The 13,738-nt window shown below is 33.4% G+C and overlaps 1 protein-coding gene across 7 annotated transcripts in view; it reads right to left on the bottom strand.

The window, feature by feature from the left end:
- RGS7 (regulator of G protein signaling 7) overlaps nucleotides 1–13,738 on the bottom strand; it is a 667,263-nt gene that overhangs the window by 225,354 nt on the left and 428,171 nt on the right. For 6 of the 7 annotated variants that reach the window (XM_074220439.1, XM_074220438.1, XM_074220441.1 and 3 more), the window contains exon 3: nucleotides 1,700–1,750. The exons of the other annotated variant lie outside the window; for it this stretch is intronic. In XM_074220439.1, the coding sequence (XP_074076540.1) occupies nucleotides 1,700–1,750 (51 nt within the window). The remainder of the gene's footprint in view (nucleotides 1–1,699; nucleotides 1,751–13,738) is intronic. 7 annotated transcript variants of the gene reach the window in all.

The following is a 13,738-nucleotide window of genomic DNA, read 5'->3' as shown; positions in this document are numbered from 1 at the left end:
TAATCGCTTCTAAAACCTTTGAATGCATCAAATTAAAATATATGCAAAACTCCTCTTTGTTCTGTGCTGACCTATGGTTTCAAATGCTTATCTGGAAAAAATATGTGTTTAAAGAAGCCTGAGGGATAAACAATTCTAAATCTGGCCACACAGGTCATCTGAACAAAATGGATACAAGTCAGAATGATTAACAAATTGCACATAAGAGAAAGGATTTGTGCATTTCAATGGGAGATTTACTATAGTTTTTTTTCTTGAACTCTCCTCTCCTCACCCCCACCCCTAACTGAACAAATGCAGCATAAACATGCCAAGATGTTCAAGGTTGAAAATCACTGAAAGTCTCTGTGTGCTCATATACAAAGAGCCCAACGCAATCTGTTTCACAGTGAATAACATCTAGCTGGGAATGATAAATTCAGTCATTGCAGAAAATTCAGTCCATAAGCAAATCAATGTGGCCAATTTGCCATAGAAGACATCGACCTAATGCTTTTCCAACACCCTATAGGGAAAATGTCCCATTTCCTTCATTTGATGAAAATGGGAAACTTTCCTGACTTCCTCTTCTTCCCACTCAGTGAGCCAATGAAATTGGTTCATTTGATAATGGTGTTCTTCTCAGCCCATTCATTTCTACTTTATTATCAACAATTTCTTGAATCTTATTCGAGAAGAGAAGGAAGAAATGATTTAAGAAAATGTGTTATTTTATTTATTAGTAATTTTCAGTGGAAGGCTAAAGAGAATCCTTTGTGAAAAAAGATGGAATAAAATCCATAGATAAAATAATGTACAGATATTTTCAAGTACATGGTGCTATAACAATTTATTGATACTTCTAAAGGCAAACTTCTATTCGTAATAGTCAGAATTGAAGTCAGATTTCAGAGGACTATTCTTATTTTTCATTGTATTTAATTCCATCATAGTAAATATTTGCTTGAAATAAGTTGGTTCAGTGTTGAATCTTAGAGACATTTTGGATATGCAGGAAATTACATTGTGATTGAATTTGTTATAGAAGGAGCTCAAGAATACAAGTATATATGTGGGACCTGTGACCACAAAGCAGTATAACTACATATGGCTTGATGAAACCAGTATTATCACTTTACATTAATTAGAAGTCAATAAGCATTAATTAATTGTCTACTGTGATGAACTCAGGGAATGCAAAGAAAGAAAAAGATAATCCTTGCTCTCAAGGAAATCACAGTCAGGATGGAAAGGCAACATGCCAATAACTATGTTCAAACAAATTATAAGTAGGAAAACTTGGCATTAATTGGCAGAGGAAAAGTATGAGAATTAAGAAGACTTTGTATAAAATGAATCTGTAATATTATAATAAAAATATAAATTATTAGTTTATTATGTAATAAAATTATAAATTAAAAATAATAATATGTAAAACACATGTCACTTAACTGGGAGTATCAGGCATTTTATCAAAGACAAGATTTTTAAATGCCATTGTATTAAAATGTGTGAAGTTAGATGAAATAGCATTATATATTCTATATTAAATGTAAAAAACTTTTAATATGCTTTTGTATACACCCTTAGTTCAGGATTAGTTCCAAGAAAATTCCAGGAGACTATTTGGATAAGAATAAACCTAAGAAAATACAACTAAGAATAAAAAGAAATCTCAAAGTAAAGCAAATTCCATGAAGAGAGAAAAATATTCACTTACCTGGATCTTCTATAGTTAAATTCTTTGTTAACCACTGCACAATGTCTGATCCTACAATAAAATGGAAACAAATATGAACATTTGTATTTAGTTCAAGAACTTGAAACTTTCAAACAATTCATGGCTAGCAACTTGTTTTGGTATGACTTTAAAAAATTAATAGTGGTGCCATCCAGAGAACTACAAAAACAGAAAATGGAATGAATTGGGGGACAATGATGATAAAGTTGGTTTTAATTCAGTTGTCTATTCCAAACAAATCCAACAAACATTTATTGAGAAATTGTTTTATGCAAGGCAAGAGAGAAAATAGATGATAATTGCAGATCTATGACTATTAAGTGTTATTGTGATATTGGAAATAGAATTCTGTTGTAGAACTAGGTTTCATTCCAACTTCCACCAGAAGCTTGGTCTGTGATCTTGGTCACACTTCTGACCTCATTTACTCTTCTGCATAACTGAAAAAGAGCAAATGTAGCAGTAATACACTTCAGAGACATCCAGAATGATTAAAATAGCAGTGATCATAAAATAATTCCAGGTGCTTTCATGAAAGTAGTGCTACAGTAATATCTCACTAAACACAGTCCTAAAGGTGATTTCCATCCCTCTGGTCTGTCCCTAGATATTTTCCTGATTTAAAAGGGTTTTTTTGTTCATTTGGTTTGTTAAATACCATAGAGTCCTATTAAAAACAGTATAGAACAACTTACAAGGACTGTTTCTAACATTAAAAAATGAGGTATCCAATTGTTACCCTAAGCTATATTTACAATATAAAAAGAATTAAGAAAAGGAAATTTTGAAAACCTTGAGAGATTTTCTATTTAAACTTTAATCAAATATCAGTTTCAAAATCAGAAAGGCAAAGTACAAAGAATACTGCAGTCGGAATTGAGGTATCTGCTATTTTACTTTGTGGAAGTCAGTTATCCTGCTATTCCACTTTCCAAATCTATAAAAAAGAAGTTGGTCTGGATGTCTCTATGTTCTTTTCTAATGCTACACAACCCATGATTCTATTAGCCTAAATAACTTTCCTTTTTGATACTCTATTCCCTAAGTCTCTTAAACAAGGGGAATAAAGGATTTCAATCCTTAGTCTCAAGCTCTAATCAATTATATTTTACTTTTATCACCTTATACTAGGGTTCAGTTCCTCTGACAAAATTAGTAATTCTCTTTTACTTCTCTTTTCTTCCTTTTTTCTTCCCTTCCCTTTCCTTCTTCACCTCTGTGCCTCCCTCCTGGCTCAGAAAAAATGCCTGCATTCATGTAAGAATTTTCATTTCAAACAAGATCAGAAATTAAGTTAACACATTCTTGGGAAGGAAAGAGTTTGTTCCTTTGCCTATGCAATTCAAAGATGTTTATGGAACTGGTGGTGCAGATATGGATTCAGAAAGACTTGTAGTCAAATTTTACTTCAGACACTTACTAACTGTATGAACCTGGGCAAGTCCCTTAACTTTTGTTTGCCCAATTGTAAAATAGAGATAAATGAGCTTCTATCTCACAGGGTTGTTGTAGGATGAAATGAGGTAATTTGGGGACACACAGGACACACAATAGGCACTTAATCAATATTTTTCCCCTTTTCCCCTTCCCTCTGGATCTTTTCATTCATGTTCTGAGTCCAGATGTACTCTCCTCCCCAACTCCATTCTTTTTAACTGGCTTCCAAGTAAAAAAATGGTTTCTTTTTTGGTTTTGTAGGGCCACCTCTGAAGACATTCAGACCATTCTACCTGACCCTGTGATGATCCCTAGACAGTGTAGTGACCAATTTTAAGTTATTATTGAATTTTTGCTGCTCATAAAAATATCTTATATTTCTTATATTATTAAAATGGAAGTAACTGTTGCCTGAATCATTATTTTACCTAAAGTTGTATTTTTGAAGATGTTATTATTGCCATTAGATGGATTATAGTTATGTTATAATTTCAAAGGAAACCAAATTTTTCAATTTTTGGCAATCATTTCTAAAATACTATGAAAAATTTAATACCCATATTGAGTTTAATCTTGAGGAGCTTTTAATAAAGCTTTCCATGTGGTTGATCAGCCTAGTTTGTCTTTACAAGACTGCTCCCTTTAACGCTGTCTCTGATTCAAATGCATTTGAGAAGATGGATTTATCCAGACCCTGAAGGAAGCTTTAATGTAACCAGCCGTGAGACTTCAAAAATCCAGCTCTGTAGGAAGGAAGTGAAATCACACACAAAAGCACAATTATTATAAAGTGTGCTCAGCCGTATGCCTTCAATTACCCTGTACAGGCATCTGTACTTCCTGAGGCATGATGTTGCCTTTTAAAAAACATATTTCAAATATTTGGAGCTTTGCTTTTCAAACAAATGGGTAGTGATGCCTGACCCATGTAGGTTCCCACGTGCCCAAATATTCAGTCCCAACTTTTTCCTCATTTGAAAAAAAGACTCATTTTAAGTTAAGAGATTCTTTAGGGACTGTTTGTAAGCAGTCATGGAAATTCTCCATGCAGATGGAAAGATCCAAACACTGGTGCCAGAACTATAAATATTTCAAGTTGTGAAACATGTTAGCAAATGGTCTCTGGAGAGTTAAAGAGTTTTTTAATCAATAAAAACCAAAAGCAAAATTTTCAAAAGAATTTTTTAATATGGAGGTCAGAACTTTTCATTCTATGGTTTTAGTTATTTATGAGATTTGTTCATCCTCAATTTAGTTTTAAAAGAGACTTACTGACCTTCCAAACATTTGGTAGCAGAAACAGGCATCTAGATATTCTGTGATATTAATATATTTTGGGTTATTTCAAAGGAAAATCCTATGTATTTCATTGCCACACCCTACTTTATACTTTCATTATCAAAGGTTTTCTGGCATTTCACCCATTTTGCACCTGCAATAGGAAAAACCAAATATAAGATAAGGGAGGTATGTATATAGCAATAGGGATTCAATGCTAAAAGATTAGGTAGTATGGGTACATATTTGTGTGTATGTGAGTTTGTACACTACAAAATCAAAATAGGTCAATAATGTGGTATGGCATTCAAAAAACCACTCCCCAGAAACAAATGCAGTCTCATGGTGGATATGATTTCCCTTCAATTGATACTGTTCTTTTCAAGGTATTTTATTTGCTAGATCTGATGTCCTTTGCTAAGTCTTCATACTTCTTGACATCTTTCTTGTTTTAGAGCACCCTATTTTCCTAGATGCTTTCTCCTCCTCAGGTTTTCATTGCTCTTTCTTGATTCTTCTATCTGTCCTCTCCTTTTCAATCTCCTTCAAATCTATATACTACTCCTTGATTGTATGACTACCCCAAGGCAGTGTCAATGGTCCATTTCTCTTCTCTCTTGGTGATCTCATCAGCTCCTATGGTTTCAATTATCTCTGGGCAGATGACATCTGCATGTATTTATCAAACCCAGGTCTCTTAAATTTCAGTCCCACTTCACCAGCTACCTATTGAACAACACGAAATATATATCCCACACATCTCAAACTCAATAGGTATAAAATGAAACTCATTACATTCTCTACCAAATACTCTCTTCTTCTAAAATTCCCTGTTTCTTTTCATTATTTCTATTCATTAATTCATCCAGTTTCATGACCTCTGAATGTCCTTTAATTTTCCCTCTACTTCAATGATCATTTCCAATAAGCTGTCATTTTTTTGATTTGAGTTCTATATATCCTCATTGTCTTCTACTCCGTAAGTCAGATGACCATCAACTTTGCTCCTTATTATCTAGTTAACCAACTAGATGAAACTGGATTCTGGAAGACCTGAATACAAATTCAGTCTTAGAAACTTACTAGCTGTATAAACCTAGGTGAATCACAGAAATATCTGCCTCAATTTTCTCATCTGTAAAATAGGGACAATAATCCACTTACCTCCTAGGGTTATTGTGAGGAAAAAATGAGAAGATATTTGTAAAGCATTATATAAATTCCAGTTATCATCCTCATCCTTATTCTCATCTGCACACTCACCTTGAGAATTGGGCATCCGGTTTTCAATACCTCCCCTTTCCAATTCCTCTAAAAAAGTTTAAAAATTTTTTTCCTGTAGCACAGGTCTAACCATGATACCTATCTTCTCTCAACCTTCAATTGCTATCAATTATCTCTGGTATGAAACAGAAACTTCCCATCTTGACATTTCAAGTGCCTCACAATCTATTGTTTTCTTTGGTTAATTCTCTATTCCAATCAAACTGGTCTCCTTGCTATTCCTCTCATCTCATTTCCCAATAATCTATCTTTTCCCACAGTGCACTCTCTCTCTCTTTATCTCAGTTCCTTAGAATTCCTAGTCTCCTTTAAGATTGGTTTATGAGCCACCTCCTAGAGGAAACCTTGTCTATTCTAATTGGTAATCTCTGCTTTCCCAAATCCATATAAAACCCTGAAAATGTTCTGCACTAGGGAAGTGCTCCTCTAGCAGAGTTTTGTTGGAGCCAGTTTGAAGTGGCTCACAGGAGCAGATCTTTAATTTTCAGTGTGATCATTTACACTTCAGAAATTGGCAAACTAGAAAATAAGTTATAATTCATGATTTTGCTGATTGTCTAGATTGAACAAAGTGAGAGGAAAATACGAATAATGTAGATCAAATTTAAAAGTGCATTTTGTGTTCATTTTTTATAGAGTAAAATGTAATCTCTGAAGGAATGCACAAGCCCTAAAGAGCATTTGAAAAGGGTTCCAGCAGAAAATAGAGTGGTGTGAAGTGTAAATTGGATAGTTTCAATTACATAATTAAAGTTTTGTACAAATAAAAGAAAAGGTAGCCGAGATTTTAAGGAATTTAACTGCGTGATGAAAGCCAGGAAAGCCAATAGGCTAAGGGAGAAAAGCATTCCAGGAATGGGGGATATCCAGCAAAAAAAAAAAAAGTCACTGAACCAGAAGATGGAATGGCTTGTTCAAGAAAGTCAGTGTCATGGGATGATGAGTATGTAGACAAGAATAAAGTATAAGAGAAGTAGTTTTTAAATGGTTTTAAAATAGGGGCAACTAGGTGGTGTAGTGGATAAAGCACCGGCCCTGGAGTCAGGAGTACCTGGGTTCAAATCCAGTCTCAGATACTTAAAAATTACCTAGCTGCGTGGCCTTGGGCAAGCCACTTAACACCGTTTGCCTTGTAAAAACCTAAAAAAATGGTTTTAAAAGCTAGAGGATTCTATATTTGATTTTGGAGGCAATAAGAAGCAACTGATAGTTACTGAAGGGATGACATGCTCAGACTTGCTCTTTAGGTACATCACTTTGGTGACCAAATAGAGGATGATCTTATCATTAAATGTCCACTATTATGCCAAACATATTTTAAAAAAAAGACTAGCATTCTATCAAAAATCTTCGAATACAATACCTAAAACTATAAAACAGTTCATAAGTTTGATATGCCAATATTCAATGTATCCTAATAGTCTGTGGTGAGATTTCTCCACCCAACAAACCTCTCAACATAGACCTGAACAAGACTAGGGAGAACCCAAAGAACCTATTATCCTTTTTATTCTGGACACAAATTCTTTTAAAGTACCCTTAAGGTCTCCTTATCTTTTTTGATCACTACATCATATTATCAACTCATAGAGATCTTCAAAAAAAATGAGTCCCATCTAATATACAAAAAAGAATGCATTCCTTTGCCTTATTATAAATGTAACTTTATCTTGCTTTATGCAAAGTTGTCACATGAAAAATTGTTTGAAATTCAAGCTTTTGTAAACTGAATCATGTTCTATATGAGTTATGTTTCATTTAAAGGCATCCTAAGCTGTATGTTTTTTTTGTAAAATGTAGATATAGCTTCTATAAAATGCTACCATTCCACAAGATATATTTGTTTTATACATGTTTGCAAATCTGGAATTCTTAAAGCAGCATATATACATATCTTTACTATTTGGTATTCACCAAAGCCCCCCAAATGGGGTACCTAGATGATATAGAGATTAGAGCATCAGAAAATATCTGACAGATACTTTCTTGTGGTGTGACTCTGAACAACACACTGAACCCTTTTTTTGTCTCAGTTTCCTCATCTGTAAAATGAGCTGGAGAAGAAAATAGAAAACTACTCCTATATATTTGACAAGAAAATCTCAAGTGTGATCACAGAACTGAAATGACTAAACAACAACAAAGATCTTAGAAAACATGAAATAATTTGAATATTAACACAATATAGACTGTAAAATAGACAAAAGGAATACAGTAAAGCACCTTCCAATAATATTCTACATCTGCCAACTCCTGGTAAGAAAGCCACAGAAAACAAATTAATCAGGAAGTCATTAATCAAAGTTGCTTTTTCCCCTTAAATAAACTGTATCCAACAGAAAGGAAACCTGAGTGGAATGTCTAGATAAACAATGGAGTACATGACTAGTTGGAATTTTCACTGTATAAATTCTGGTTCTAGTTTTCTATGGCTATAGACTAAATGGTAGAGTCTCAAACAGTGCCAAACTCTATAATTAGTAACAAATTACAAGTCAAAGCGATAGGAATTGGAGTGTATTGTTTGGAAAGGACCATCTGCAGCAATGGTCAGTAGTATCATCTTTGAGTGCAAAGGAGGTCAAAGATATCCCTCTTTTCTAAATATGAGAAAAATTCATTACCATAAGAAAGAATATAAAAGTGATGATCTTGACTCTTTAATTATTTTGGAACAGATAATCCAAGGTAGAAAGGTAATTGTAACTCTATTTACTTTTGCTATATAAGGAATGCAAATCACAGAATACATTTTTCTAATAGACCTTGTAAAGAAATTTAATGGATCCAATGAAATGTTCCTTGATTTCATCTAACTCCAGAGAGTGACATGAGTATTTAATACAACTAAGGATCCATTTGTATATATAACAAAGTGTTATGTAATAAATATAGTTATATATATATATATATATATATATATATATATATCCTTTTTTGTTTGTTTTTTTTATTTTTGCAAGGCAATGGGGTTAAGTGACTTGCCCAAGGTCATACAGCTAGGTAATTATTAATATCTGAGGCCAGATTTGAACTTAGGTCCTCCTCACTCCAGGGCCAGTGCTACGAACTGCCACTATGTATATGTCTATATTATTCTTATTTTTGTCTATACCTGTATATTCACTGACATGGGTATCTCTAACTAGCAACACAGATCAATAACTCAACTACAATCTTAGATGTAATGTAGACATATACATAGTGGGGTGCACTCATAAAAATTAAAGGGAATAAGATTAATTATACAATAGTTATAATACATTGCTTAAAACTCCACTAAAACTATTGATATAATCTCTATATCCATTCTAAATGGACAAAGGTTATAGCTGGTATTTTTTTTATAAGGATAGGATGTTATTTATTCCTACATATGAAGAGGATGCATTTTTGTGATGTGGATCATAAGAACTTTATTTTAAATAAAGAAGCCCTCCTAAGCAATTTCACCAGGTTTCCATTGAATTTTACATAAGACTTCTGGGATGAAATATGTTCAATATTTAAACATACTGCATATTAAATTTTCTGAACCAATAACCAGAGAAAATTGCAAAATCAAGAAAACTTTGAATACCACATCCATTGACATCTCCCACTGCATCTTCAGTATAACCTAGAAGAAACTTCAGGAGTATTACTGAGCCTCATAAAACTATTATCTCCTTTAAAAATATCACACAAAATGATAGAGCCTTTAATTTACTTGAGCTAGAGGTTCTTGGTAAAATGATCAACTATTTCTCCAAGATATGTTTTAGCAGTTTTCAAAAGTGAAACTGTGGGAGCATTCATATAGCAAACTTATCTTTTTTGCTTTATCTAGAATCCTCCCCATCTTGATCAATGAAATCAGCACAGAGCAAAATGAAGCTTCCAACAATTTCTTTGTGTTTATTCTTTTAGATAACTTGAACATAAGTCACTTCTATTTTACCTCATTTTCAAAACTTAATATATCTTTTCCATGTCTAATAATAATTATGTGTACCATCTAATCCCTTTTAAAAATGTACACGTGTTCAAATGATTATATAATAAATGGTGCTTTCCTGGAATGCAAGCCCTCTAAATTATACAGTTCTTACCAAGTCATGCTTCTGGAAAGAGAAACCTGTTATCAAGTCACAGATCTTCATTCGTGGTTACACAATATTCAATTTCTGTGGCAGTCTAAGCTTCATTTTCCTACACAGTAAGAGTTCAAATATTTTACCATCTTCATGAAAGAACTATATAAATAAGTAATTTCTGAATCAGGTTTATTTTTCTAACATTTTCTAAGCTAAAATACTGAAGCTGTTTTCAATGAAATTCTTTTGAAGACATTACTTATCTGTTTTCTTATTCTATGACATAAACAATATAATCCAAAGTAATTGAAAAGTTATACCATGCAACTCACTACAGATACTTAGAATAATCAATGAGCTTTTTGCTTATCCTCCTTTTAAAACTTCATCTAGAACCTCATTGTGACATGGAAGTGACTAGGGCTTTGGGAAAGCAATGCCAATGGAATAGAATCTGATAAGTTGAGATCTGCCAAAGGACTATTATGTACCTGTTGCCCGAATATCAGCTTAGCTAAATGAAGAGAGTCTTATTACCAGAGGATGGGTCAGCAGTTCATGGATTGTTAAACAGCTTCTTATGGAGACAGCCTACTATGGCCAAGATAGATTACAATTTTATAGGGCTGAAAGAAGAACATAGATTTAAATCCTGACTCTAATGGTTATTACCTGTGTGACCAGAGATAACACAATATCTCTTAACTACAACTTTCTTGTCCTTAAGATAGAGACAATATGGGGCAGCTAGGAGACACAGGGGAAAGAGCACTGGCCCTGGAGTCACGAGGACCTGAGTTCAAATCTGACTTCAGACACTTAATACCTAGCTGTGTGACCTTGGACAAGTCACTTAACCCTTCTGCCTTGCCAAAAAAAGACAACAAAAGTTGTACTGACCATCTTAAAAAATTACTATAGAATAGCATTCTGTAAATCTTAAACCCCAATAATAACAATAGCTTTTATGTGAACAGCACACACAAATTTGTCATGTTTGAAAAAAGAACAACACATTAAAGTTTGCAAACTTATGATTTCATTTGGTACATCCTCATAACAATCTTGTAAGTTAGGTGCTATTCTTACTGCTATATTATTATAGATGAGAAAACTGAAATTCAGCAAGGTGAGTTTCTTGTGGTCACAAATTTAGTTATTGGAAGTATGGAATTCCCAGAAGTGGCCACAGCCTGCAGACAATACCAACCCTCATAAACAACATCACGGGAAGCAGTTCCTTTGGAAAAGCAGACCCATTCCCCACCTGATTCCAATCAACTGTCACTCACAGGGGAAATAAGGCAGTCTAATTTGAAGCAGCAAAACACTATACTAAGGAAAGACAGGAAGCAGCATGTTCCAGGCAAGCCAAACCACCACCCACCACCTTAACTATCATGCCAGATCCCTATGGAGACTGTCCAAGATTCTGCTTCTAAAATCTTTGAGAAGACCAGATTCTACACCCCCCACCTTCTCCCAACTCACTAAACCTACATCTAGACCACCTCAGTCATTATTAAGGTGGGATCTCATTGTTAAGAAATCACCCACTTTCTTACCACCACCACCAACAAATCTGGATGACCTAATGATATGAGAACATTCATATTTTGGATTGGTGTTGGAATAGGCAAACTCCTTTGTGAGGTTGTGAGAAAATATTTCATACTTCTATAAAGTTTGGTTATGTACCTATAATACATATAGTTATATACTATATACTAGTTAAAATGAAATGTATAGCTCTATGAATACTCCAGGAAATCCCATAATAATCACAAATTCAGATATGGAAGGGATCTTGGACATTGTCTGGTCCAATAACTTAATTTTAAAAGAAAATGGAATCCAAATAGATTAAGTATGTCTCTCAATATCCTAGTAAATAGAGGATGCAGAAATAGAACTCAGGTTCACTGTTCCAAAACCATTGCTCTTTTGACTAGATCACAAACCTCCATATCTCAAAACCTCTTAAAATGCAAGACAGCCAATGTTATGAAATCTGAAGATCCACATCTTTGGTCACTTCAGGTTATTAACCTTCATAAAAGCCTATATTTTTCATGTTAGCAATAGTAAAGACAATCTTACCTAAAGAATTAATTGGGTATGGTTTTATTTTAAAGAATCTAATCAACCATATGTTCTTAATTGAATTGGTTTCTGCTTTACTTTTACAGTCTTTTCTGTATGTCAAAAATAATGTGTTTTAAAATTACCACTCCTATTATACTTTACATTTAAAAGAGGTAACCGTGAGAGATAAAATTATTAGGCACTTTACAGGAAATGGGATTTGAGTGTATCCATTCAAAATAAACTTGATAGATTGCAAATTTTACAACTAAAGAGATTTTAACTTTCCTTCACAAATTCTCAACATTGTGCAAGGTTATTAAGAGTCATTCCTGTTCTCCTGTACTTATTCTAGAATATTTTAGGGAAATACATTTTTCCTACTTTATTTTTCATTCCAAAGAGAAACATTAAAAACCCTATTTTGGGGGGGTTTGGGGTTTTTTTGTTTTTTTAACCATATATACTTTTATTTGACCTAGATGTAAGTCCTTATACAGGTGAAACTCTTCCCCTCACTCAAGTAATGACACCAAACCCATTGAACTATAAGAGAGCCTTTATATACATTTACATATGAAGTCTTCTTTCCCCTTCCCACTAGAACTTATTTCCTTTTCAGAGCAGGACAGGTCTTATAAGATTAAGAGATTGTCTTTTACAAATCGTTAGAGATTGTCTTTTACAAATCGTTATATGATATTTGGAATGATTTTTAATTTTTTAAATGTACAATCAAGAGAATTGAAAGAATACTGTAGAGCTTCAGAGATGTTAGTTCTGTGTTTTTGGTAAGATTGTCTCTTACTTTCCCCCCTCCAGTTTTTAAATCGTTAATAAAGGTCTCCTCCTAACCCTCAAATAAAACCATAACAATGTCATGTTATTGAGAACTATCATCATATTGTGCAATTTAACTACCACTCTTTCAACTAATAAAGGCATCTAGGTGGTTCAGTGGATAGAACACTGGAGTTAAAGAGACCTAAGTTCAAATTTGACTTCAGAAATTAATCTGTCTTAATCCACTGGAGAAGGAAATGACAAGCCACTCTAGTATCTTTGCCAAGAAAACCCATGGACAGTATGGGTCTAAGGACCCAAAGAGTAGGAACGGCCTGAACAATTACAAACCACCACTAGCATTTTTTTTTGTCATGGACCTTTTTTGCAGTCAAGTAGTCTACAGATTTACCAGAATAATGTTTTTAAATACACAAAATAAAATATATAGTGTTACAAAAGATTATTTTTTCCTTTGTCCCTAATGTATCATCACATTTTGATGTACAATGCACCCAGCAATTGAGGGGAATACAGTCATCATTTCCTGTAAAAATCAGATTTGAACATTTCAAAGCTATTTTCAACAATGAGGGCAGCATTCACTGGGGAATGGCTAAATGCACTGAGATATACAATATAATGGAATATTACCGCACAATAAGAAATGAATAATAATAAGACTTCAGGGAGGCAAGAAAAGACTTAAATGAACAAAAGCTAGACTAAAATAACCTGATCCGGGATTAAAAAATATATACACAGTGAGTGCAACAATGTAAAGGAAAAAGAAAAACGAAATTGAAAATGATCACTGTATAGTGACAATGGTTATTTGACCCCAAAGACAATGTGAAAATGCCTCCCCTTTACAGTACTAAGGTATCATGGATGTGAAACACTGCAAATACTGTCAAACTTGACTGATGTGTGGGTTAGTTTTGCTTTATTATTTTTCTCTCTTTCCAATTTTTTATTTTATGGAATGGTTTTACGGATGGAGGAAGGAGAGCTACATTAGGAAATTAAGCAATGATTTAAAAATCAGTATATTTTAAAAAATAAAAATAAAAAT

Source organism: Macrotis lagotis, chromosome 2 (assembly GCF_037893015.1).
Source record: "Macrotis lagotis isolate mMagLag1 chromosome 2, bilby.v1.9.chrom.fasta, whole genome shotgun sequence".
In the NCBI taxonomy this organism is placed as follows: Eukaryota; Metazoa; Chordata; class Mammalia; order Peramelemorphia; family Peramelidae; genus Macrotis; species Macrotis lagotis.
This window is presented reverse-complemented; position numbering and strand designations above follow the sequence as displayed.